The sequence below is a fragment of the Mustelus asterias genome, chromosome 10, assembly GCF_964213995.1.
Source record: "Mustelus asterias chromosome 10, sMusAst1.hap1.1, whole genome shotgun sequence".
Classification (NCBI taxonomy): domain Eukaryota; kingdom Metazoa; phylum Chordata; class Chondrichthyes; order Carcharhiniformes; family Triakidae; genus Mustelus; species Mustelus asterias.
The window spans coordinates 5,437,497-5,465,422 of NC_135810.1; the positions used below are offsets into that span (position 1 = coordinate 5,437,497).

The 27,926-nt window shown below is 41.9% G+C and overlaps 1 protein-coding gene across 16 annotated transcripts in view; it reads right to left on the bottom strand.

The window, feature by feature from the left end:
- The window catches only part of mbnl2 (muscleblind-like splicing regulator 2), a 114,008-nt gene that overhangs the window by 40,557 nt on the left and 45,525 nt on the right, over positions 1–27,926 (bottom strand). For all 16 annotated transcript variants that reach the window (XM_078221515.1, XM_078221528.1, XM_078221522.1 and 13 more), the window contains exons 3-4: positions 4,556–4,720; positions 2,834–3,037 (exon numbers count right to left, since the gene is read on the bottom strand). In XM_078221515.1, coding sequence (XP_078077641.1) covers positions 2,834–3,037; positions 4,556–4,720 — 369 coding nt within the window. The remainder of the gene's footprint in view (positions 1–2,833; positions 3,038–4,555; positions 4,721–27,926) is intronic.

Here is a 27,926-nt window from a genome sequence, read left to right on the forward strand (position 1 = left end):
GTTGAATTCCAAACTCAGTTTCGCTATTCCTTTTAATGTTTTATAATTTGGCATATTTTCATCTTACTTTTTCCTTAAACATATGAACGCATTTGTCTGCATTAACCTACATCAGATAACCACCTATCTAATTTACCAGCCTGCGAATGTCCTCCTGAAATCACTCACACCCTTCTTCACAGTTAAGCATCCTCCTATTTGTGCATTACCTTCAAACGTTTGATACTGTATTTAATCCAAATCACTGGAGACACCACTGTTAAAATCCTCCAGTCCAAAATACATAAATCACTATTCTGTTTTACCATAGAATCCCTATAGTGCTGAAAGAGGCAATTCAGCCCATCAAGTCCTCACCAACTCTCTGACAGAGCATCTTACTCAGGCCATATCCCTGTTACCCCATATACTTACCCCATCAATCCCCCGAACCTACACATCTTGGGACACCAAGGGACAATTTACCATGTCAATCCACCTAACCTGCACATCTTTAGACTGAGAGGGGAAACCAGAGCACCTGAAGGAAACCCACACAGGTAGAATGTGCAAACTCCACACAGTGAATGACTTGAGGCTGAACTGAACCTGGGTCCCTGGCGCTGTGAGGCGAAAGTGCTAACCACTGTGCTGTCCACATTTGATGCTTTTTTAATCAACTTCCAATCTAAATACCCTCTTCATGTGAGACAACATGTTACCTGCGCCTTCTTCAGTCTAATGCATAATGTTGTCTTCTATGTACTTATGGAGTTCATAAAATCAGAATTATTTGAAATAATAAGTTGGAATGTCAGTCATGTGTCACTTGACATTAATTATTGCTGTATGTGGTTTTAAAAATCTGGATCTCTAGGTTTTTCAAAGCCATATTACGATCACCAAATGCTGGTTGAGGCTATGTTCCATCTGGCGAACGCACACCTGATCAATTCTATTAGAATGTGACAACTTTGTATCGGATGTAGTGTGACCAATGATAACAAGCTGCAAGGGTCAGCTAACCCAGTAAACCATGGAACCAATTACAGAATGATCTGATGGTCAGCTGACCAGTTGACTCACTATAAATAAGAACCTGTTGGGAATTGTGGGGAACTTAGATTGGCCAGGGTGAGGCCCCAAGTTTGGAGTAATGAAGTTTCTTTGTTAAACCCTTTCTTTGATTTATAAGTTGGAGTAAGTTTTGGTATATGTTTATTGTCTGCATTTGAAGAGTTCCCTCGGGAAGAACAATTTCAATTCCCAACTTTTCCACCTTTGGTCTTCAGAACTGCAGCACAAGGTCCAAACAGCCTGGAATGTGTGGCAGCAACAACGGCCAAACTGGTTCCCGGAGAGTGACAGCAAATTCAAAAGTTCACACATGCACGCAGCTGAATGTGAATCTCCAGAAATTGCCGTCAGTGATTCATTGCTTTTCAACAGATGTGCTGAAGTACCCCCATATAGGAATAGGATTCACTGAACTAGTCCTTTTACATGATTAGTGTCACTGCAAAAACCCTGAGAGTTACACCTTGTTGAATGAGGTATTAATGGGTTTTTAATGTCCAAATTCATAATTAACTACAGAAAGTTCTTTCTGGCCCTGGAAAACTAATTTTATATTTGTGCAATGTCAAAATTCATTATGATTAAAATATACTCTACTTAATTTTGAAATACAAGTTATCATATTTCAGCTTCTACCTCAATCCCATGTGTTTGTCGGAATCATTTTTTAAAAGTTTAAAGTTAAAGATTAGTTTCACAAGTAGACTTGCGTTAACACTGCAATGAAGTTACTGTGAAAATCCCACAGGCGCCACACTCCGATGCCTGTTTGGGTACAATGAGGGAGAATTTAGCATGGCCAATGCACCTAACCAGCATGTCTTCTGGACTGTGGGAGGAAACCCATGCAGACATGGGGAGAATGTGCAAACTCTGCACAGACAGTGACCCAAGTCTGGAATTGAACCCGAGTCCCGGCACTGTGAGGCAGTAGTGCTAAACACAATGCCACCGTGCCACCCCTGTATTTCTATTTTGCTCACTAAGATTTAATTGAAAGTGAAGGATAAATGGCATGTTTCACTTGTGAGAATGCTTCAATATGATTGGCTGTTTATTCTGTTTGCTAACATCAATGCCATTGGATATCTAGAGATCCCTTTGACTTGGTGCCAGATTCAAACCATCAGGAAAAGAGAAATCCATGTCACGAGGATGGCCGGATGTTTGTGGTCAACCTTCTTCAAGATCAGAGGCGAGAGATGTTGCTTCACTGTTGACAGCAAAATCCAGCCAATAACTCAAAACATTTCTCAATCCTTCACCTGGGTGCTCCTCACTTCTCTTGATTCAAACTTTAAATTCAACAACATTGGGCCTTACCTGTCTTCAAATCCTTGTTGGATTCTCCCATCATTTGGTTGCTTTTCCTTTCAGTTTGAAACTGCGTTTAACTCATCTTTTAAATTTTCAGCTCATCTCACATGCTTAACTGAAATGACATCTGTTTAATGCCCTTTTTGAAAATCAAAAATTCTTTACAGCCTAGCTATTAAATCTATCACTTGTTCCTTCGTAGCAAATCTGAGCTCTCCTCCAATTTCAACGGTACACATAGTGACTATCCTCCTGACCATGCCAGTTCCATTAGAGTGCTCGTACAAAATGATAACACGTCTTTCAGATGTTTGGCTGACTTTATAGCACTCGAGCACAATTTGGAAATATAAAGGCCAGTGTCAAATGAACATGGATACAAGAACAAAAGCAGTATGCACCAAAAATCATACTATATTTACACTATTGGTGCAGAATTGAATTGATGCAACGTTTTTACCTCTAACCGGTCTGTCCGCATATGCTTCGCCATATTTCCTGATCCGGCAACTGAAATGGGTGGGCTTCCAGGGACAAGGACAGGGGCACTAGAGAGAACTTCCGTTGGAACTAATCCAACACTATGAGGCATGGGTGCCAGAAAAGGACTAAAACTAAAAGCATGATGATTTACTCCTGCGCCAGGATTCATCGGAAATGTGGCCTGTGGAGAAAGACACAAATACATTTGGAAAAAAAGGACCAAGTAACACAGGAAACCATTACATTTCCCCAACCAAACTAAGCAGAATCAGCATTTATTCTACAAAACCGTTTAGCGTTTGAGAAATTCCATTTCCAAAGAGAAAATGGTTTTGTTTCTACAGGCGACCTTGCCAATTGAGATAAGAAAAATAAGAACTTTACAAAAGAGACCCAGAAAAATATAAACTAGGCAATGGTGGCACTCTCTTATTTCCAGTACAAAAATAAACTCGAGAATGAAAACACTCAATTGTAATGGAAAATACAGCAGGGCATCTTCAAGGTCAACCTTCTACTCATTCCAGAGAGATGCTAATGGGGAATGGCGAAATGTATGGGCAGTATTAACAATTCTGGACACACCCAAGATGATTTGTGTCTTCTTTTTCCACTGAAAAATATAGATTTCCCCAAAACATAAAAAGTTCCATAGACAACAAAGGTCAACCTCTGCATTCTTTGAACGTGGCAACAAGCAATAGAAGCATTTGCACATTATGTATCTGTGCAGTACAAAACAGCAATGTGAATACAAGTTGAATATCGTAAATGTATTTTCAAAACTGCATACAGCTATCACCATAGCAAAATCATGGTTGTAGTGGGAAAGTATTCATTTGAGTGCAAATCTATCTGACAGCTCTCACACTTTTCAAAGAAAATGCATTAAAAAGGACTTTTTTACTTTTGGTGGTCAAATGTTCAAACCATGTGATTGATACCTCATCCATCACCTTAAACATCCACTCTCTCCACCAGTAATGCACAGTGGCAACATGTATACCACTGTATATTAGACGCAGTGTAGCGAACTCATCAAGGCTCCGTCGACAGCACTTATCAATCTTGCGATCTCAGCTACCTAGAAGGACAAGGATAGCGAATGCATAGGGATTCCCCTCCACGTCCCACACTATCCTGACTTGGAAATACATCACTGTTCCTTCATGGCGTCTGGTCAAAATCCCTTGCTAACAGCACTGTTGGCGTGCCTGCACCACATGGACTGCAGCGGTTCAAGAAGGCACCTCACCTCAGCTCCACCTTATCTAGCATGGGGCAGTAATTGCTGGCTTACCCCCACATCCCATGAACGAATAGAAAGAAAATTCCTGACCAGTAAGTGATATTTAATGGCAGGCTGACATTATGCAAAAGCGATCTTATGAAAAACCAAAAGTTTCTTGAATACCCGCTTTTCGGTTGGGGAGTGGAATACAAGGTTCAAAAGGAAAAATAAATTCTCTTTTTTCCCCTCAGTAATATCCACCCTCAACTGTGAGTGGGAGAAGAAGCTACTCCCAGACATCCTCAAATATCACACTGAGCAGTCTTGGGATAATTCTCTTTGTATTTTTGCCCTTCCACCTCAAGGAGCCACTTTGTCTTTACTTAGAAGACGGGGAACTTAGACAAGGGTTTTCTTTGGCATGGTTGGGGAAAGAAGGAAAGAGTTTTTAAGTAAATATATACTTACAACTGGCTGAATTTGAGCACCTGGCATCATAAACTGCATCTGCTGTGCCAGCATAGCTGCAGTTGTTTTCTGTTGTATAAGATTGTTGCGTCCATTTATTTCTAATTGTGTTTTTAAATGCATTGGCGGATGAAGATATTTGCAGTTTTCTCTTGTGCAACGACCCTGTGATAGGGAGACATTTTAATGGAGGGTTAGACACATATATATCATAATTTGGCAGATATATAACAGATGTACAAATTTCATAATTGTACCTCCATGATCCCCAACACAAACTCCCCATCTGCAAAGTGGTGCAAATATTCATCTAATAATTTAAACCAATGCCGCTAATGACAAAAAATAAATGATCAGCAATTGAACCAAAGCACCGGTCCAGATTTCAATCATTTAAACTTGCTGTTATCCATTCTGCAATTTGAGTTGATATCTGATTCAACATAGACCAGCTACATGCTCACTCAGTAACAAATTTCAATTGAGAGAAATGTTACCGTACATGGCCCGCATAAAATAGTTTATTTGATTTGATTTGTCACATGTATTAACAGTGAAAAGTATTGTTTCTTGCGTGCTGTACAGACAAAACATACTGTTCATAGAGAAGGAAAGGAGAGATTGCAGAATGTAGTGTTACAGTCATAGCTAGGGTGTAGAGAAAGATCAACTTAATGCAAGGCAAGTCCATTCACGTCTGACAGCAGCAGGGAAGAAGCTGTTCGAGTCTATTGGCACGTGACCTCAGACTTTTGTATCTTTTTCCCGACGGAAGAAGGTGGAAGAGGGAATGTCCGGGGTGCGTGGGGTCCTTAATTATGCTGACTGCTTTGCTGAGACAGCGGGAAGTATAGACAGAGTCAATGGATGGGAGGCTAGTTTGCGTGATGGATTGGGCTACATTCACAACCTTTTGTAGCTTATAAAGCATAATCTTCAGAAAGGAATTGTACTGAGTTAGTAACCCTACGGAAAGTTTTGCTGTGGAAAATAACCACCACAATGTTGTCGATTTCTACTCATGGCTTTGACAACAATCGCATCTATCCACAGTTCTCTCTATTTTCTTAGACAATAACTAACCATGTCCTTGCAAGTACCCTAGTAACTTTGCATGTTGGTTTGTAAACTCTTGCTTAGATGGTGAGATTTTATCTGAATGAAGCTCAATTTATTGACCTTTGTATAGTAACACATTGTTAAACCATGTCTTATTGTCACAATGAAAGATTGCTTCTAATTTGATCTATGAGGCATATGAAAATAGGTTTAAGACTTTTCGGGTTTCAAGTATCCGGCATCCTCTGGTACCTTACGGGAAAAGCAAGACAATTCTGCAATTGGTATGTTAATGAACTCAACTAACAGATAAGATGACTACGTCCAACAGAGTTGGACATATATAAAAGGTACTAATGCACCAGCTATGTTCATCCAATAGTGATGGCCTACAGTCTAAAGATGTGTAGGTTAGGTGGATTGGCCACGGTAAATGTGCAGGGTTATGGGGATAGGTCAGAGGGGAGGGCCTGGGTGGAATGCTATTCGGAGAGTTGGTGCAGACTCGATGGGCCGGGTTCTGCACTGTAGGGATTCTCTATGGTTCTACGGCACTGGTCTAGAAATCCAAAGGTTGAGAGTTCAATTCCTACCATGCCAAATTATGAAACAGAATTCATTAAGTTGTGGGCTGGCATTAGAAAAGTGAGCACATGATGCTTCTGAACTATTTTGAAGAAATGCAAGTGGTTCACCTTCGTGGAATGGAACCTGCAACCGTTAGATGTACCCACATAACTAAAACCCTTATTGCCCTCAAGAGCAATAGGGATGGGCAATAAATATTATAAATAAATTACAAAATCTTCCAATAATCATTCACACATTAAGGACTTGCACATCATAGCTTTACACAGGATGGACGTGAAGTTCAAGGTGCTCACACCATTTAATCAACAGCAATACTGGCCAACACCTGTGCCTAAGTCATTTGGCCCCAAACCTGCTCTGAAATTCAATAGAATCATTGCTGATTTTTCACCCGAACTCCACCCCCTGCATTATTCCCATATTTATCTTTCTATCCAAAGATCTGTTGAGTTTTGTCTTGAATATACGCAACAACTTAGTACCCAAAGTTCGCTGGGGTTTGCAAAGATTTGCAAAGTTTCACAAGAAATTTCTCCTCATCTGAGCCCCAACTGGCTGACCCCTTATTCTGAGATTGTGATCACCTTTCCCAGTTGTAGAATCCCTAGGCAGGGGGAAACACCCAGCCAGCATTCACCCTGTCAAACCCACTTAATAATTTTAGATGTTTCAATGAGATCACCTCAAGGATAATCCTTTCATCTCAGGAATCTGTTTGGCGTATCTTCATTGCACTCCCCTAAGGCAAGTATGCTCTTCCTTAGGCAGAAATACCAAACAGATATAGTCTCACTAAGGCCCCCTTACAACTGGAGAAAGAGGTCTTCACTTGTGTATTCCAACATCTTTGTCATAAATTATTTGCTTTCTGAATTTCTTGCTGTACCTGCATGTTAATTTTCTGGGAACTGGTGTATACAAGGTCACCTCAGATCTCTCCGAATAGCAACATTTGAGAGTTTCACCTTTTGAAAATATTGTGCTTTGTTATTTTTCCCCACGAGCGTGCATAATTTAACATTTCCCCATATTATATTCCATCTGCCACATTCTTGTCTGCACACTTAATACATCCAAATCCTTTTCTAACCTCTGTATCCTCCTCACAGGTTCCTGTCTTACCCAACTTTCTACCAACACCTGTTCACAGCTGGTTGATGATGTCTGTTGAGAGAGGCAGGTGAAGCTTAGGTCAGTTACTAAAGAACTAACCAGTGCAGCATGTTGGACTTTAATTTGTTTTCTTTAGTTACAAGGAGGATCTGAATTAATTTAAATCTGCAATAATTGTTTCCCTGTATGTACATTTACTGACGTCAAAATAAAACATCTTAATGAATTGTCTCCAGCCTTATCTCTCAGTTAATCAATCCACCTTTCAGAAAATTAGGAGGCACATGCATGCAAAGATCATGATACATGCATTCAATTCATATAACAGCTCCCCCTCTGTTGTATTGATTTTGATATTGGTTTAGGTATTGTATAGCCAAAATAATTTCTCGAAATTGAAGAATGAGCCCAATTGTTGGCATGTGATGCCAACCCGCACAAGTGTCTAAGACAAACACGAAATTTGTAACATCAGCACTAATATTTCACACAAATCATGAAAATTTTCCTGAATGCAAGTGCATTCTTTATAAATCTTTCAACAGGGGGAAGATGATGGTGTCGTGGTAATGTCACTGCACTAAGTCAGAGACCCAGGCTAATGTAAAAACCCATCTGGTTCACAAATAGCCTTTAGAGAATGGAATCTGTCGTCCTTACCTGGTCTGGCCTACATGTGGCCCCAGATCCACAGTAATGTAGCTATCTCTTAAATGCCCTCTGAAATGGTCTATCATGCCACTCAATTCAATTAGGGATGAGCAACAAATGCTGGCCTTGCCAGATCCCATGAAAGAATTTTTAAAAATCCAGGATCAGGGAGTTAACATGAAACTGCCAAGACTTTCAACACTTTGATCTTAAATACCTAATAAGGTTACTTGGTTACTACACAGATACAAGGTAAGTGCACATTGACACTGAAATACGGCTACAGTTGCGCTGATTTTAATTCTCTGATTATAGTGTGCAAGTCAAAGGCAGGAGGAATATCTTGAAGATGATTGACTGCACATGGGGTTTTACATTTCCAGTGAACCAGCCATCTCAAACATGTCTCTGGACTCATTACGGGCCAATGTCAGAACTTGCTGCAGTTATCAATCATGGACCCTTCTACGTCAGTTACTGGTTGGGTAAAAGGAAAAAAAAGTCACAGCCAAAGACTGCACGTCTGCACAATTGAAGACTTGTCTGGGAAGTGTCTGAGACTGAAAATTAATAATAAAAGACAGACAACTTTGCCCTTCAAGTTAAGTGAGCTGGACCAAAAAGTCTAAACCTCCTGCAGCAATAATCAAGTATTGTTAGACATTGACTTTTAAAGCCTTGATATTTAATCAACCACATCATACTACACTTGAGTAATGAAGCTAAATTAATTAAGTGGTTCAGATCACAAGAGTTGCAGCTTATTACTTGCCCCCAATCACCCTTAACAGGTTATTGCTTCAATAACATGACAACTAGGAAGACTTGCATTTATATTGCACTTTTCATGACCATCTGATGCCTCAAAGTACTTTGCAGTCAATGAAATGCTTTAGAACTGTAGTCATTGTAGTAATGTAGGAAATCTGGCAGCCAATATGTGCACAGCAAGCTCCCACAGACGGCAATGTGCTAATAATCAGGTCATTCGTTTTTGTGATGTCGACTGAGGGATAAACATTGGCCAGGGGCTAACTCTGCGGCTCTTTAGTGACGTGGGACTCTTTACAACCACCTAAGCAGGCAGATGGGGCCCAGGTTTATCGTCTCATCTGAAAGACAGCACTCTGGCAATGCTGTGCAGTACTGCAATGGCTCGTCAGCCTCTATTTTTGTACTTGAGTTTTTGTGCAGGTGGTGAACCAGAACCTTGTGACTCAGAGGTGAGAGAGCTACCAACTGACTCAGAGACATCTAGAGGGAAAACAGAATGGCATCATTCCATCACGTGGGTACACAAAATGGTATTACACTGCAGATGTCTCAATCAGGTACTAAGCTGATAATGGGAAATGCATAAGGGCATCTCCACTGATTTTCCTTTTCTTCTTCCTGCGATCAGCAACTGCACCCACATGCCAGCGGAGATCAGCAGATGGCAATGTGTGAACTTGCACCTTGCCTCTCTATGGCTGGAGCACCCCAGCTCTAAGCAAGAATGGGGACATTTCAAACTGAATTCACTATGAAGTCTGCTTAGGTTACATTTGGAAATCCAAAGTTGACCCCCATTTTCTTGGTTTGCACATATTTGTTTTGTTCCCAGCCTATTAATAAATCGCAACTTATTCCAGAGTTATTGCCAACATTACATGATTGGAAGTTAAAAACCAGGCTGGACTTGGAACTGCGAAGAGCAGCAGTGAACCAAAGGCTTTTCTTTAAGTATTTAAATCCACTTTTACATTTTCTAGTTCGCAAAATTCATTTGATAAGTGTATTTCTGCAGGAAGCACAGAGAATATCAGTTATCATCATTCGTAATGGAATTTGCTGAGCTGATAACAAATGCCTAGATCTTTCTGACAATATGTGGCGTAAGTCTGTTACTGCACCAAGCGCTACGTAGGTTGCATTTGTTATGCTGCCATCCACTCCAATGAATAGAGAGTGCAATCCTGACATTATTTAGTACACACACTCATTCACAAACTGCCACATTTGGTTTGATCTTTAGTTAAGGAACACACAGTTACACTGTGGCAGTTTCAGATTAGTATGTTCTTTCATGCTATGGTGTGTGGTGCTGACGCCCACTACTCAATTTTTAAAAATCTGCCTGCACTTTTCGATCATCTATCACACTACATTTGTATAGCTCCAGTGTCGTCCTAGTACCATACTAACCTGACTCTTCATGATTTCATCAGCAGAGACTTACAATATTTAACTCCTGTAACAGTCTGATGTCTACACAGCACACTGCAATACTGCTCTTGCTTTTCATATTTATTTGGCAAAGAATATATAATTTATTGCATCTACTGTATAAAACTTTAGTTGGGCCACATTTGGAATATTGCCTACAGTTCTGGTCACCACACTACCAGGAAGACATAGAGGCTTTGGAGAAGGTGCAAAGAAGGTTTACCAGGATGTTGTCTGGTCTGGAGGGTTTGAGGTATGGGGAGAGGTTGGATGATCTCATTGTTTTCACTGGAAAGACAGAGGCTGAGGGACAACCTGATAGGGGTCTACAAAATTATGAGAGACATAAGGTGGACAGTCAAAGGCTTTTTTCCAGGGTGGAAAGGTCAACGACAAGAGGACACAGGTTTAAGGTGATAGGGGTTAAGTTTAGGGGAGAAATGTGGAATATTTTTTTTTTACAGAGGGTGGTGGGTGCCTGGAACTCTGCCAGTGGAGCTGGTGGAAGCAGGCACGTTAGCAACGCTCAAGGTGTATGTTGATAGACACATGAACGGGAGGTGAACAGAGGGATAGAAATCATGTATCAATGCAGGCATGGTGGGCCAAAGGGCCTGTTCCTGCGCTGTATTGTTCTTTGTTCAAACCAGTCAGTACAATAACGTGTAGTATCTAAAATGATTTGCCCACATATGCTTAAATAACAACATGCAGAACTGGAGTTCTCATTCTACTCTAAAATCCATATTACGTACAGATGTAAATTAACTGTAAATTGGTATCACAAACAGTTGTTTCTATACATCCGCTTTCATGGAGGAAATGATAAAATTACTTTCAAAAATGTACTGGTCGATCTACTGCGGTGTTGCACATGGGAGAGTCGAGACGGAATATCAGCTTCAACAATTTTGAAATTGCAAATTATCACCCTCATTTCCAAATTCATGAGAGGGAAGGCCAAGATGTGATAAAATCAACAGGGGAAAAATAAACAACCCATGAATATTCGAAATAATTGAAGATATAGAAGCATAATTTCAACTGGAAGAGTATGATGAAGTACTAATAAAAGAGCACACGCTCAGCAAAATTTGGAGTTAAATATACAAGGAGGAAGGATTATTGCAATGTCAAAAAAATAAGTGGTAGATTGGACAAAATTCACCAAAATCGTGGCAGAACGGAATTTGATTTTTTTGTCATATGTATTGGGATGGTGAAAAGTATTGTTTCTTGCGCGCTATACAGACAAAACATACCATTCATAGAGTACCTAGGGGAGAAGGAAAGGAGAGGGTGCAGAATATATGGGATAACTACGTAAAAGTTGCCACAGTCCCAGATGACCAAAGGCTGCTCTCCCCCTCAAAGGGGAAAATTGAACCTGTGCTGTTGGTATCGCTCTGCGTCACCAACCAGCCAACTGAGCTAACTGACTCTCAAGTTGAATCAGCAGGTGAAATGATTATGGGTAAAGTTAAAGAACAGGAGAAGTGCAGCATGCGGAGGGAGTACCTGCAGTAAAGGAATGTAGAATGGTGTTTGGGAAGGCCATGGAGGTGATCAAATTGATAAGTAATGGGGGATTTCGACCTGCCCATAGATTGAACAGAAAAAGTTGTACAAGGAAAGAAAATAGATGTCTCGTCCCATGCTAAATCCTATTTGCTCACTCACAACCCACACTTGTCGGTCTACACTGGCTCCCTGCCCTCAAACTTGCCTCACTTCCATCTCCGGAATGTTTCATTCCTTTGATGCTGGCCATCTCGCACTAGTGGCACAAGTTTTCACTGCTTTGATGCCACTCTTTGGAATGCTCTCCCTAAATCACATTACCTCTCTTTCCACCTTTATAAACTCTCTCTCACTACATTTCACAATCCCTCATTAACCTCTACCTTTGTGACTCAGTCCAATTTTCTCGCATCGGTTTGTGAAGTATCTTGGGATGCTTCGTATTCAATGTAATTTACAAATGCAAATTTCCGCTTTGTCAGGATATCTGGAAAAAAAGCATCGAGTTACAGGAGAGTGAACTTCAGCTTTATATTCCCTAGTGACAGGGAGGTTAAGGAATTATCTGATCAAGGCATAAAAATAATGAAGGGAATCAATAGGGAAAGGCAGCTTCCTCCAGTCGGAGCAAATTTCAGGACAATTATCACAGAGTAAAGAGCATGAAACACATTGCTCTGGATGCTTTATTTACAAAGGCGACTGAGGGGTTTCAAAGGACAATCAATACTTATTTGCATAAAACGTTAACATGCTTTGGACATTTTGAAAGTTTCCTTGTACAAGTGGGTATTTTAATGATAGACATTCAATTAGAATTGTAGAATGAGAGTATTGCTGAAAAAGAGAAACATGCTGTCAAAGCTTTTGGTCTTGCACTCATCAGGACAGATATGAATACCAAATTTCAAAAAGGGAGCAACAATTCATTTTCCATGAAAAGAGGGTGCCCCTTGGTTGGCAAATTGGTCAAAGCATGGCCATGGAGAATGCAGCAGGGAACCACTGGCCCCCACTAATTCAAAAAGACACAATGCCTGGACATGTTCTTTCTGCTTGCAGAGGACAAGTCTCTGCATTTAAATATATGTAGCTTCTGTCATGCTTAAATGAGCTACATTACGAGTCCAACTGATGACCTTAAATTGGTTGTTAGCATTCTTAACACACTTGGGATTGTTCAGCAAGTGCTGTCCAATCGTAGAATCAGGCCTGTCATGTGTGTGTGGAGTCTCTGCATGAGCAACTCAGCTAGTCCCACTCACCTGCCCTGCAAATTTATTTTCTTTAGATAACTATCCAATTCCCTTCTGCAAACTTCAATTAGACTGACCTCCACCACACACTCGGGCAGTTCAATCCAGATTCCAAGCAAAATCCAATATTCCGCAGCAAGAGATTAGATTGAATGTTTTTGGGAAGCACAAGGTCATAAAAAGGGGAAGACCTGCCCAGCCCTGAAAAATACACCTCAACAGAGAATGCCACACACAATAACCATGGCCAAAATTATGACACTATCCCTCCAGCCCTTGGGTGCAGATTATATAGTGATTGCTCTGTGGTGAGGCTGAGCAAAGAGCCCAAGGAAATATACAATGAAAAAGTTTCAAAACAAAGCTCTGAAACATTAACTCGAAGTCTTCAGAAGCTAATCGAACAGAAATTCCCTCAGCTTGCATTTTAAGTGGGCTAAAATGCTGCAGCTAGTAACATGTTACTTTTTGTTCGTTTATCGCACATTGTTGCAGCTAAACACATGAATCATTGATGATATTCTGTGTAACTCATTACTGACAGTTATGAAAAGCAGCTGAAGCATCTTCGAGTGGAAGTGGCATTTTTTTGCAGCTGTTGTCAACACAAGCTCATTGTTTAGATTCATACAGCTGCCTGTGTATCAAAAAAAATTAAGCAGACATTTTCCAGTCACATTTTCCACCCATCAGCCTTGTTCTAGTCAACAAGAGAAAACTAAGTAAAACCGAAATGTAGCCTGTTGCTGCTTAAGTAACTTTTCTCACCATTGAGAACAAGGGTTCTAAACAACAAGGGTATAACATTCCCATATTTACAAATTTTAGTAAAATGGCAGATGTGAATAAAAGTAGTGCAGCTTGTAACAGTTACCAAAATGGCTGCCACAATAAATTCAAAATGGCCGACCCAATATTGCACAAGATTGATCTGCAAGATGTTTTAATTTCTCAATGCTTTTAAAAAGAAAATCAGTAACAGAGAATGAGATTCAGCATGATCTGGTCCTAGATTGGGACCTTATGTCTGGTGAGCAGAGAGTACCAGGATGCGAGTGTGTCTGGAGGTGGGGGTAGAAATAGGGGCGTGAAGGGGCAAGTGAGTCCCTGATAGAAGGATAGGTACGAAATGGGGAAAGCAAGCAAAAAGGGAAGCTAAAAACGCCAAGTGCTGTACAGCGACAAAAACCAGAACACAACATGCAAGATGACCATGGGGATCTCTGGACTGTGATTTTGCCAAAGGCAAATTGAGTAGTACCATTTTGTCAAAGTAATAAGCACTTGCCAAAATAGATTTGTTCCCAGATTGGAATGCTGCACTTGGGAATGTGAACCTTCTTATTTTCCAAATGCAAAATGCACTGATTTGAACCATTCCCTGATGAATATTCAGATTACTGTGGATTCCAGATAAGGGTAACTCTGGATCAACAATGTTAACCGTAATGTCGGGAGAAAGCGCAAATGGCCAAATTTGTCCATGTTCAGTGCTCCTCTAAATATTTGCAATCCTGCAATGAAGTCCAACATAACGGGAGCCAAAAGATAGATATTTACTTGCTAAAACTGGATCAACTTGTGCACTAGTTCACAGCTGCAGATAATTATTTTTAATAAACATTCTGCATCTCGTCAGCAAGCTTAGTAAACAGGAAGATTAAAGCTCTCGTATTGATTAATTCAAGTTTTCCCAAATTGCTGTCTTATTTACGCTCTTTAATTCAAATCATGGGAAAAATCATTTTTTTGCATGACGCCATTTTGAGTTATTTGGAGCAGACCGCATTAATCAGAGCTGATGTGGAGAATATTTCAGAGGTTATTTTTTGCTAGAAAGCATGGGTGTAGCAGACACTGGTGGATGTATCACAGGATAGCAGGAGACCACACCCTGGGGAACCAGAAGACAGAGGCGAATTACAATCACAGACAGTCAGAGTCAGCTACTGAGCAAGATCAACGAGTGAATCAGAAGGCTTCAGTTCACTGAAGACTAAGGCATGTTTCCACGAGCCGGAGAGACTAGAACTCGAGAGACAGATAGGTTCTTGATCAATAAGGGGATCAAGGGTTACGGCGAGAAGGCAGGAGAATGGGGATGAGAATCATGTCAGCCATGATTAAATGGCGGAGCAGATCCGATGGGCTGAATGGCCTAATTCTGCTCCTATATCTTACGGTCTTGTCGTCTACATGTGCACAATTAGTGTCAGGTGTAGATTCAGTGTTATCAGAGACAGTACCTGCAGTCATCTGTACAGGCCTAACAGCATAGAAATGCTGCACTCCTTGAGCTTGTGTTAGTCCATGCACGTCATTACTGGTGGACAGCTCAACACATCCACTTATTAATGAGAATAGAACAGTGGGAATGGATGAGATTTTAGAATACCTCACTCCTGGGTGCCCCTAACCATTTTTTAAGCAGATAGGCTACTACACATAACTGAATGGACATCAAGGTAACATACGATATGCATTATTTTAAAGATGACAGGACAAGTTAGACAGGTTATTATATTTTTTTAATTAAAAAAAACAGGAGCAAATGAAACAGAAGCATAGTGGGCACAGAGTTTTGCTAAACCTTTATAAATCACTGGTTAGGCATCAGCTGGAGTATTGTGTCTAATTCTGGGTGCCAAATTTAAGGAGGCATTGGTCAACAGTTGCTATATAAATGTAAGTTTTTTTTGGTCATAGAATCATAGAAACCCTACAGTACAGAAAGAGACCATTCGGCCCATCGAGTCTGCACCGACCACAATCCCACCCAGGCCCTACCCCCATATCCCTACATATTTACCCACTAATCCCTCTAACCTACGCATCTCAGGACACTAAGGGCAATTTTTAGCACGGCCAATCAACCTAACCCACACATCTTTGGACTGTGGGAGGAAACCGGAGCACCCGGAGGAAACCCACGCAGACACGAGGAGGATGTGCAAACTCCACACAGAGAGTGACCCAAGCCGGGAATCGAACCCAGGTCCCTGGAGCTGTGAAGCAGCAGTGTGAACCACTGTGCTACTGTGCCGCCCCATGTCATGTCTGGAATCTTGGGATTTGGATAACATAAATTGTACATGGCCATGGATCAAGTGTTGGCAAGTGGGAGTAGTCTAGATTGGTATTGGTTGGTACAGACATAATGGGCCAAAGGGCCTATTTCTGTGCTCTGTGACTCCATGACGATAGGCTCTACCCCAATATTCACAATCCCAATGCTGTCTAAATTGTAGTTTGTGTGTGCAGTAGGGCTCCACAGCTACATATAATGATTTACCTATAAATACAACTTCATGGGGACGGAGACACGGTCACACAGAGCTCAAGAAATGGTTTGCTGCAGAATATTATCTCCCATCATAGCTGGAATGTAATTTGCATAACTGTTATTTCCAGTTACAAAACATTACTGTCTACATCCTCACAAACAGCTCTTTTTGCATGTTTTAATCAACTGCCAACTTCCATCAGGTACAATCATTTCCAGTTCAGCTACATTAGTGCGAAGATTTACCTTCAAGTAAAATCACAGATAGTGCCATTCAGATATCATGCCTGTGCCTGCTCTTTGGAAGAGCATCTCCAATTATCTCCCATTGACGGCTGTGGAACAGGAAGATCCCGCCACCAGCCAATAGCAGACCACCTCCACAAAACATGTGTGTTTGGAGGGGGGGGGGGGGGGGGGGGAAGAGAAGGAGGAAGAACATAGAACATTACAGCGCAGTACAGGCCCTTCGGCCCTCGATGTTGCGCCGACCTGTGAAACCAATCTAAAGCCCATCTAACCTACACTATTCCAAAATCATCCATATGATTATCCAATGACCATTTAAATGCCCTTAATGTTGGCGAGTCCACTACTGCTGCAGGGAGGGCATTCCACGCCCTTACTACTCTCGGAGTAAAAAACCTACCTCTGACATCCGCCCTATATCTATCACCCCTCAATGTAAAGCTATGTCCCCTCGTGCTAGCTATCACCATCCGAGGAAAAAGCTCTCACTATCCACCCTACCTAATCCTCTGATCATCTTGTATGCCTCTATTAAGTCAGGGAGAGAGGGGTGGGAGGAGGAGGAGCGGAAGGAGGAGGAGGAGCTGAGGAGGAGGAGCTGAGGAGGAGGAGCTGAGGAGGAGGAGCTGAGAAGGGAGGATAGAACATAGAACAGTACAGCACAGAACAGGCCCTTTGGCCCACGATGTTGTGCCGAGCTTTATCTGAAACCAAGATCAAGCTATCCCACTCCCTGTCATCCTGGTGTGCTCCATGTGCCTATCCAATAACCGCTTAAATGTTCCTAAAGTGTCTGACTCCACTATCACTGCAGGCAGTCCATTCCACACCCCAACCACTCTCTGCGTAAAGAACCTACCTCTGATATCCTTCCTGTATCTCCCACCACGAACCCTATAGTTATGCCCCCTTGTAATAGCTCCATCCACCCGAGGAAATAGTCTTTGAACATTCACTCTATCTATCCCCTTCATCATTTTATAAACCTCTATTAAGTCGCCCCTCAGCCTCCTCCGCTCCAGAGAGAACAGCCCTAGCTCCCTCAAACTTTCCTCATAAGACCTACCCTCCAAACCAGGCAGCATCCTGGTAAATCTCCTCTGCACTCTTTCCAGCGCTTCCACATCCTTCTTATAGTGGTGACCAGAACTGCACACAATATTCCAAATGTGGTCTCACCAAGGTCCTGTACAGTTGCAGCATAACCCCACGGCTCTTAAACTCAAACCCCCTGTTAATAAAAGCTAACACACTATAGGCCTTCTTCACAGCTCTATCCACTTGAGTGGCAACCTTTAGAGATCTGTGGATATGAACCCCAAGATCTCTCTGTTCCTCCACAGTCTTCAGAACCCTACCTTTGACCCTGTAATCCACATTTAAATTTGTCCTACCAAAATGAATCACCTCACATTTATCAGGGTTAAACTCCATTTGCCATTTTTCAGCCCAGCTTTGCATCCTATCTATGTCTCTTTGCAGCCTACAACAGCCCTCCACCTCATCCACTACTCCACCAATCTTGGTGTCATCAGCAAATTTACTGATCCACCCTTCAGCCCCCTCCTCTAAGTCATTAATAAAAATCACAAAGAGCAGAGGACCAAGCACTGATCCCTGCGGCACTCCGCTAGCAACCTGCCTCCAATCCAAAAATTTTCCATCGACCACCACCCTCTGTCTTCGATCAGACAGCCAGTTACCTATCCAATCGGCCAACTTTCCCTCTATCCCACACTTCCTCACTTTCATCATAAGCCGACCATGGGGGACCTTCTCAAACGCCTTACTAAAATCCATGTATATGACATCAACTGCCCTACCTTCATCAACACACTTAGTTACCTCCTCAAAAAATTCTATCAAATTTGTGAGGCACGACTTGCCCTTCACGAATCCGTGCTGACTATCCCGGATTAATCCGCATCTTTCTAAATGGTCGTAAATCCCATCTCTAAGGACCTTTTCCATCAATTTACCAACCACTGAAGTAAGACTAACCGGTCTATAATTACCAGGGTCATTTCTATTCCCTTTCTTAAACAGAGGAACAACATTCGCCACTCTCCAGTCCTCTGGCACCATCCCCGTGGTCAGCGAGGACCCAAAGATCAAAGCCAAAGGCTCTGCAATCTCATCCCTTGCCTCCCAAAGAATCCTAGGATACATTTCATCAGGCCCAGGGGACTTATCGACCTTCAGTTTATTCAAAACTGCCAGGACATCCTCCCTCCGAACATCTATTTCTTCCAGCCTATTAGCCTGTAACACCTTCTCTTCCTCAAAAACATGGCCCCTCTCCTTGGTGAACACTGAAGAAAAGTATTCATTCATCACCTCGCCTATCTCTACTAACTCCATACACAAGTTCCCACCACTGTCCTTGACCGGCCCTAACCTCACCCTGGTCATTCTTTTATTCCTCACATAAGAGTAAAAAGCCTTGGGGTTTTCCTTGATCCGACCCGCCAAGGACTTCTCGTGTCCCCTCCTAGCTCTCCTAAGCCCCTTTTTCAGCTCATTCCTTGCTAACTTGTAACCCTCAATCGAGCCATCTGAACCTTGTTTCCTCATCCCTACATAAGCTTCCCTCTTCCTTCTCACAAGACATTCCACCTCTTTTGTGAACCATGGTTCCCTCACTCGGCCATTTCCTCCCTGCCTGACAGGGACATACCTATCAAGGACATCCAGTATTTGTTCCTTGAAAAAGTTACACTTTTCATTAGTTTCTTTCTCTGACAGTTTCTGTTCCCAACTTATGCCCCCTAATTCTTGCCTAATCGCATCATAATTACCTCTCCCCCAATTGTAAACCTTGCCCTGCCGTACAGCCCTATCCCTCTCCATTGCAATAACAAAAGACACTGAATTGTGCTCACTATCTCCAAAGTGCTCTCCCACAACCAAATCTAACACTTGGCCCGGTTCATTTCCCAGTACCAAATCCAATGTGGCCTCACCTCTTGTCGGCCTATCCACATATTGTGTCAGGAAACCCTCCTGCACACACTGCACAAAAACTGCCCCATCCAAACTATTTGACCTACAAAGGTTCCAATCAATATTTGGAAAGTTAAAGTCCCTCATGACAACTATCCTGTGACCCCCACACATATCCATAATCTGCTTAGCAATTTCTTCCTCCACATCTCTATTACTATTTGGGGGCCTATAGTAAACTCCTAACAACGTGACCGCTCCTTTCCTATTCCTAACCTCAGCCCATATTACCTCAGTGTGCAGATCCCCCTCGAAGTGCCTTTCCGCAGCCGTTAAACTATCCCTGATTAACAACGCCACTCCTCCACCTCTTTTACCAGCTTCCCTACACTTAGTGAAACATCTATACCCCGGAACGTCCAACAACCATTCCTGTCCTTGTTCTACCCACGTCTCCGTAATGGCCACAACATTGTAGTCCCAAGTACCAATCCACGCCCCAAGTTCATCTACCTTGTTCTGGATGCTCCTTGCATTGAAGTAGACACACTTCAACCCACCTTCCTGTCTACCGGTACCCACCCTTGACCCTGATACCTTCCCCAATACCTCACCACCCTCACTGACTTCTGGACTACAACTCCTTTTCCCACTCCCCTGACAAATTAGTTTAAACCCCCCTGAAGAGCTGTAACAAATTTCCCTCCCAGGATATTGGTGCCCCTCTGGTTCAGGTGCACCCCATCCTGTTTGTACAGGTCCCACCTTCCCCAGAATGTGTTCCAATTATCCACGTATCTGAAACCCTCCCTCCTACACCATCCCTGCAACCACATGTTTAACTGCACTCTCTCCCTGTTCCTCAACTCGCTATCACGTGGCACCGGCAACGTACCAGAGATGACCACATGTTTTGTCTTGGCTCTCAGCTTCCAGCCCAGCTCCAGAAATTCCTGCTTTAAATCCCCGTCCCTTCTCTTACCTATGTCATTGGTACCAATGTGTACCACGACTTGTGACTGTTTCCCCTCCCCCTTCAGAATCCGGAAAACACGGTCTGAGACGTCACGGACCTTGGCATCCGGTAGGCAACATACCATCTGTGAGTCTCTTTTGCTGCCACTGAACCTCCTATCTATCCCTCTAACTAATGAGTCCCCAATAACTATTGCCCTCCCGCTCTGCACATTACCCTCCCGAGCCACAGAGACGGACACAGTGCTGGAGGATCCTATCCCATAATCTGCAGAGCAAGAGAAAACTGGTCTTCCTTCCTTTTGACAAACGTGTTAAACTGTGCCCTCCGGCTTCCAATCCACCTGGCAGTGAAAACCATTGTTTTGTGCTGTTGCAACACCCCTCCCTAGTTTTGAGCGCTTCTGTAGCCTTCTTTGCTCTAACGGGAACAACCCCAGCTTCTCCAGTCTCTCCACATAACTGAAGTCCCTCACCCTCTGGCTTCATTCTAGTAAATCTCCTCCATGCACTCTCCAAGGCTTTGACATCCTTCCTTAAATTAAGCACTTGGAATTGGACACAATACTCCAGCTGAAGCCCAGTGATTTATAAGCCAAGGTATAGCAATACTTCCTATTTACACACTGATTTCAAAGGCTGGGGTGCTTTTAAAAAGAAAAAGGAAAATCTGACGAACTGGTCCTGCCATCTTCAAGGATTCTGTCCCTTTGTCCCTGTCACCCCTTTATAAATGTATCATTTTGTTTCTATTGCCTCTCATTCTTCCTTCCAAAATGCATCACTTCGTGTTCCACTGCAATAAATTTCATCTGCCATGTAGCAAAGTCATAAACTTTTTTTTGTTGCAGCCAGGTCTTTCAAGTCACAAGACAGCATTCACTATGTCAGCACATTATTGGCACCCAAAGCATCTGCTTTGCACTTTCAGGGCCCGTAGTCTCTCAACTAAAAATACACGAGCATCACTCACCATTAGCTCATTAAATTGCTCTTGTTCTCGGTTGCTATTTCCAATGTTGCAATTTATTTATTTTTTCTCATTTAAGAAACATGCATTTCCCCCCTTTCTCGTCGATGGAGAAATATCGAGGCCATAATTATCTACTTCAAAAATTGTACCTTTATTTTGCTCTTGATGTTTTAACTTATTTTAAAAATAAACCTTACTGTCATCACTAGAGCTACTTTGGCAGGGTAATTCGTTGATTACGCTGGTGTAAAAGGAACCGAAACTATATCAACATTACCTTGGGATATTTTAACACTGTGGCTATTAATTTAGCTCCCTCGTATTTCTGGTTACATGATGAGATTTCCAGGTTATTCTTTTCCCCAGTCAGCCAAAAGCAAAGGAAAAGGGATCCCAAGAGCAGCTTTTCTGATGAGAATTATTTCATGTACATGAATCAGTTTTCTCATGTGTGACAATCAGGAGTAATAGTTATTTTCTATGAAGAGAAGCATGCTGTGTCCGGATGAAACAGCAGACTCAATAATTAGGGTCTCAGGAATGAGGTTAGATCACTTGCTGAACTCCATGATGGGGAGAGAGCCACAATTTAAGGCCAGTCACATTATTAGAGCAGCCTGTGTTCTGCATTCTCATTTCCTTGCAACTTGGGAATGAAAATGATTAGAAGGAAAACACAAGGCCATGTTTCCTCCCAGACCAACAATTCAGTACTGATACTTCCCCATGTCTGGGTCCCAAGCAACACAATGAGAAAGTATAATTTGCTTGTTGTCATAAAGCACTTCAAATATCTTTTGTGCATATAGGTAGAATAAAGCCTGCATTAGTTATTTGCTGCTATGCCCACATCAGGAACGTATTGAGCTTATTGAGAGGATGACCAGTAATTGAGACACCAGTGAGTCAGTGATCAAGCATATGTCTATTTACTCAATGATAAAGAGGTCTTGAAATGACTTGTGCAGGGACTAGTATTTTACAAGTCGGACTAGGCTGACGCAATCATTCAGAGACATCATCTGTGACCCAAAAGGCAGCTGCAACCTTCATTTTCTCATGCCTTCCCACGACCTCTCACCCTCAGCAACCCACACACGTACCTTCCTACCCCTCAAGGCCAGGTACCTCCCTGCTCATATTGTACCTTCTCAAACAAACCACCTTAGAAGGACAGGCAAAGGAGGGAAAGGAGGAATGGGCTGATCAGAGCAGGTTACAGAGAAGGGAGACTACAGAGTACAGCAAAATAGAGCACGAGTGAAAAAAAGAGTGAGGGGCATCCGTAAGAGCAAGCATGAGACACACAGCAAGTGAAAGAAAGATGCAAAGACAGAGAGAGAGACAGCACGCCACCATGAGCAACAAGAACAAGACAAAAAGTTGAGAAACAGGAAAATTACCCAGAATGAAAAGCAAAGGAATACACTTAAGTGGAGGTTACGCCAAAAGTGTAAAAAAAACCACAAGATCAGAAACAGTAACAGAGAAAATGTAGCCTTGGATTTTGCATCAACACCGCAGAAGATAATTTTTTTTAAAAAATCAACTTGCAGCACATGTGCTGCTGAGAATAAAGTTTATCATAATACTCAATGAATTCTTTAAACTAATCCAGTAGGGGGAGATACAGCATTCTTTCTCCTCAACATGCTCTGAAAATATCCTACCTCTGCCCAACCTGTGGTCACCCCTATCACCATCTCTTCTGTGGTTCGATGTCAAATCTAATCTGCTAACATTCCTGTGAAGTATCTTGGACTGTTTTACTAAAAGGTGCAAGATAAACTCAACTAATTGTTGTTAGGTTTCATTTCACTTCACTCAGTCTCACCACCACTTATTAAACTCTCCCATAAACAGCAAATTTAAGTGTAAACTATGACTCGGAAATTTCTTTATCTCTTTTCAAGTAAAAGATCTATAATGCCAGAAGACGTAAAAAATGCTCAAGTGAACTGAATGGCCCTCTCTCATTCTACAGTGCCTGCTTCTGTAAAGCTTTATAACAGTGTCATCATTCTAAACAAAGGCTTGAATGTTCCCACAATTATTTGAAAATCTCCATATGTTACAAACGTTCTTTGTATCATACCACAATTGCTTTTGGTACGCTAGACACTATCACAGTTTCATCATTCTGTTACTTTAACCCCCAAAAAAGTCAGACCCTAACCTTAGCATTGTAACTTTTATAACAGCCTTATCGTCGTCGTAATGGTTACAATTCAAAAATAAGACACATTCTAATGAAGGTGATACAAAAGATTGACTGTGGGACATCCTGCTCTTCAGATCGTGATAAGTTATAGTTTGAACCTTTTCCCCTTGCAGATGTCACCTCTATAATTGTTAGTATCCTATAATCCTGATAGCTACATTTGTAATGAGTAAACTTACTTTAAAATTTCACCACTGATCCCATTGCCACCAAGCAGTAAAAAGGTCCCTCCCTGAAGGGCGGCACAGTGGTTAGCACTGCTGTCTTACAGCGCCAGGGACTCGGGTTCGATTCCCGGCTTGGGTCACTGTCTGTGCGGAGATTGCACATTCTCCCCGTGTCTGCGTGGGTTTGGTTTCCTCTGGGTGCTCCAGTTTCCTCTCAGTCCGAAAGACGTGCATTGGCCGTGCTAAATTCTCCCTCAGGTGTACCCAAATAGGCGATGTGTGGCAATTAGGGGATTGTCATAGTAACTTCATTGCAGTGTTAATGTAAGCCTACTTGTGACACTGAAAAACTAAACTGAAGGGTGTCTGCCAGAAATACAATATCTTGCAGTTTGACAATTACTTGATTATTGAGGGGAAATTCTATTGTGATGACTACTCAGGGTTGTGGCTTAGTGGTGTACTGCAAATAAAACATTCTTCACTTTTCTATAGGAAAGACCTTAACCATTTCTCTGTTGCCTTCTCCTTCCTCCTTCAATGTCATGCACACAATATGCTGTACCCAGATTATGCAGGTCAAACTATTTAAACTCTTTCCTTCCTGTCAATTTTTCCAGATGATGACATCCTTGGTCTGGATTATGTTTCCTTTTGAGTCCGGCCAAATCAGTTTTAATGAAGACAAAAGCAAAATACCGCAGATGGAGATCTGGGGTGGGGAAGGGGCGGGGGAAGAGGGGCGCTGGATAAACTCAGCAGGACTGACAGCATCAGTGAAGAGAGAAACAGAGTTAACATTTTAACATTTCCAATCCAATATGACTCCAATATTGTGGCGTCTCTTCAATTCCGCAGTCATATTAGACTTGAAACATTAACTCAGTTTCTCTCTCTCCACTGATGCTGTCAGATCTGCTGACTTTTTCCAGCACTTGGTTTTTATTTCAGTATTAAGCGAAGGATACACTCTGAAATTGCATTTGTTTTGCAATGTATCTACTGCTCAGCTAGGTTATTACAGTATTGAAAACTATGATTTATGCTTTTTCCACCCCATGTAATTTAACCTTCCATAACAGTTCGTACACTTTTGATTGATTCCGTGGTGCTCTATCAGAACATTTGCTGTTCTCATTACAGAGGGCACTGTATGAATACTGCCAGCGTTAACAGAACAGAGAGGTATTTTGCTGTTTTAGCTTTGAACACAATCAATTTCTATATGACAGGGGCAAAAGGAAGAATGGATTACAAAATATTGCACACAATTTAGTGTAATTGGGAACACCATTCTCACAAACAGTATATAGATTTTTTTTATTGGCCTTTGAAAACTTGGACGAGATTTCAACAATACTTCCAACATCTTTAGCAAAAACAAAAAAAAAACCACACTGTAAAACGTGTACCAAGTCTGAGCATCAAAACTGGATAATGAACTCATCAGATGGATAAACCCAACTGTAACATCATTCAGTGAATGAGAAACGTGCTGCAGGCAGATCTTACAATTCAGAGACTTAAAAGGTTTTTCTTGGGCGCTGCTGATATTTATTGCCTATCCTTAGATTCCTCAAGCTGGTGGGCTTTTCCCCCTCTTGAATTACAGCAGCAGTTTTGATACAACTGAGTGATTTGTTCAGCAAATTTGAGCAGTTAAGAGTCAATCATGTTTGTGATGTATAGTGATGGATCCACATATAGGCCAACCCAATAAAGAATGGTGGACAGGAAGGGATCACAAACCTATAGTGTAATTAAGTCGGGGCTCACAAAGCAGCAATCCATACTAGTTCTCCAAGTTTGTCATAATCTCAAATTTTTGTTTTGTATCACATACACAAGGTGTAGTTTTGTCTTTCTTTAAAGTATCATTGATTTATGCATGTACATTTAAATTAATAGATTCCTCGTATTATATAAGATATAACGTGAGTAATCGGAAGTGTGAAACACAAAATTTTGGATTAGGTAGAAGCAGATTATAAAATTTGCACAGTTTCACATCTCATATATAATGCACTTCACATTATATACTAAAATTGCTCCACATATTTGCATCAGTTTATGCAATATTATGACACTGCTAAGTATAATACTTAAAGATGATAATCTAAATAAATTGCTAGCTAGTCTGCTGAATTTAATATCAATGTTCCACTTGGTATGCAAAAGCAACAGGAATATAGCCATCTTGACAAGTGGTCACCCATTAATGGTCTTTGTCCACGATCAGGTGGGTTTTGTCCCTTTGTCTGCTCCGAATGTCAGGGACACAAAATTCATTTTAAAATATATTAAAGCAAACCACTACCGAGACTCCTTCCAGCATCCATGCAATTTAAAATACTTCAGCAATCCCTGACAGCTTCTGAATACAAGTGAATTGCAGTAATAGTCATGTAAAAGTAACACACAGATCTACAATAGCTTAAATCAAGTGCACGAACAATACTAATTCCTTTGCATTCAAGTGCTGTGATAAACTTCCACCATGATTTAAACAAAGCCCAACAGTGGACAGGTGACAAAACAGCCAGCAGTATAATTTCAGACATTCTCCTTTTAAATTTGGATTGTGCTTGAAGAGAACTTGCAGAACACAATACAAGTAGCTACATATTGTTCTCTGCAAGACAGCAATTTGAGATCATGAATCAAGAGCGTCACACAAGATGCAGACTGGCACAAATTAAAGGACATTAATTTAAATATGCTCTTCTCTCCAGCAATCCCCAGGAGCTGCTATACTGGCACCACAGGTCCTCATGCTCATTACACATGCCCATCCATTGACTCCATCTACGCTTCCCGCTGTCTCAGAAAAGCAGCCAGCATATTCAAGGACCCCACGCACTCCAGACATTCTCTCTTCCACCTTCTTCCGTCGGGAAAAAGATACAAACGTCTGAGGTCACGCACGTACCAACCGACTCAAGAACAGCTTCTTCCTGCTGCTGTCAGACTTCTGGACGGACTTACCTCGCATTAAGTTGATCTCTCTCTACACCCTAGCTATGACTGTAACACTACATTCTGCACTCTCTCCTTTCCTTCTCCATGAACGGTATGTTTTGTTTATATAGCGCACAAGAAACAATACTTTTCACTGTATACATGTGACAACAATAAATCAAATCAAAAATCAAGTCAAATCATACGGCTGGAAGAGGCCTCATTGATTGACCAGAGGCCGCATGTTCTCCAGCCTGGTTTTAGTGCTGAGTGAGGGGCTCAATGGGACTACCTAGTGTCATAGTGAGGGGTCATTATTTTTTGTGGGGGGGGGGTGGTGTATTTTGCTGTGTTGAGTTATTTTTGGGAGATTTAGTGTTGAGGTGATTTGTGGGCTCAGCCTTTCAGCCAAGATCAAAAGTCAGATCAAGCCCAAGATGGGGTGCAATGCCTCATCTCGTCAGCTTGGATCTTGTTTGTCTCTCCTTGTGGGGACCATGAATTGGATTCAATAGGAATTTGAATTTGGCTTTTGGAGTGAGCATGGAATGAATTTGGGTTTGCCTGGTCCACTCTTGTGTACTGCCTTGGTAACTTTAAGGATGGAGTAAAAACGATTTATTTGATGGACTTAGTGTTGTGGTGAGGGCCTTTTGTTGCCGGGGGGGGGGGGGTTTGAGAGCTGTGGTCAGAAATTTATTGACGGATTACTGGGGGATTTAGTAATGTGGCAAAGGGGTTTAGTGGGGGACTTTAGTTCTAAATCCCACCATAGTACTAAACATGACCAAATAAACCCCTCACTACTGCACGAAATCTCCCAAAAATAATGACCCCTCACTATGAAACAATCTTCTCTTGTAGAACAAAGAACAGTACAGCACAAGAACAGGCCCTTCGGCCCTCCAAGCCTGCGCCAATCACGTTGTCCTATCTAGACCAGCCGCTTATATCACTCTATTCCCCGTCTGTTCATGTGTCAATCCAGATAAGTCTTAAATGTGGCTAACATATCTGCCTCAACCACCTCACTTGGCAGTGCATTCCAGGCCCCCACCACCCTCTGTGGAGAAAACTTCCCCCGCTCATCTCCGCTGAACCTTTCCCCTCTTATCTTGAACTTGTGCCCCCTTGTAATTGTTATTTCTGCCCTGGGAAAAAGCTTCCAACTGTTCACCCTATCTATACCCCTCAATTTTATAA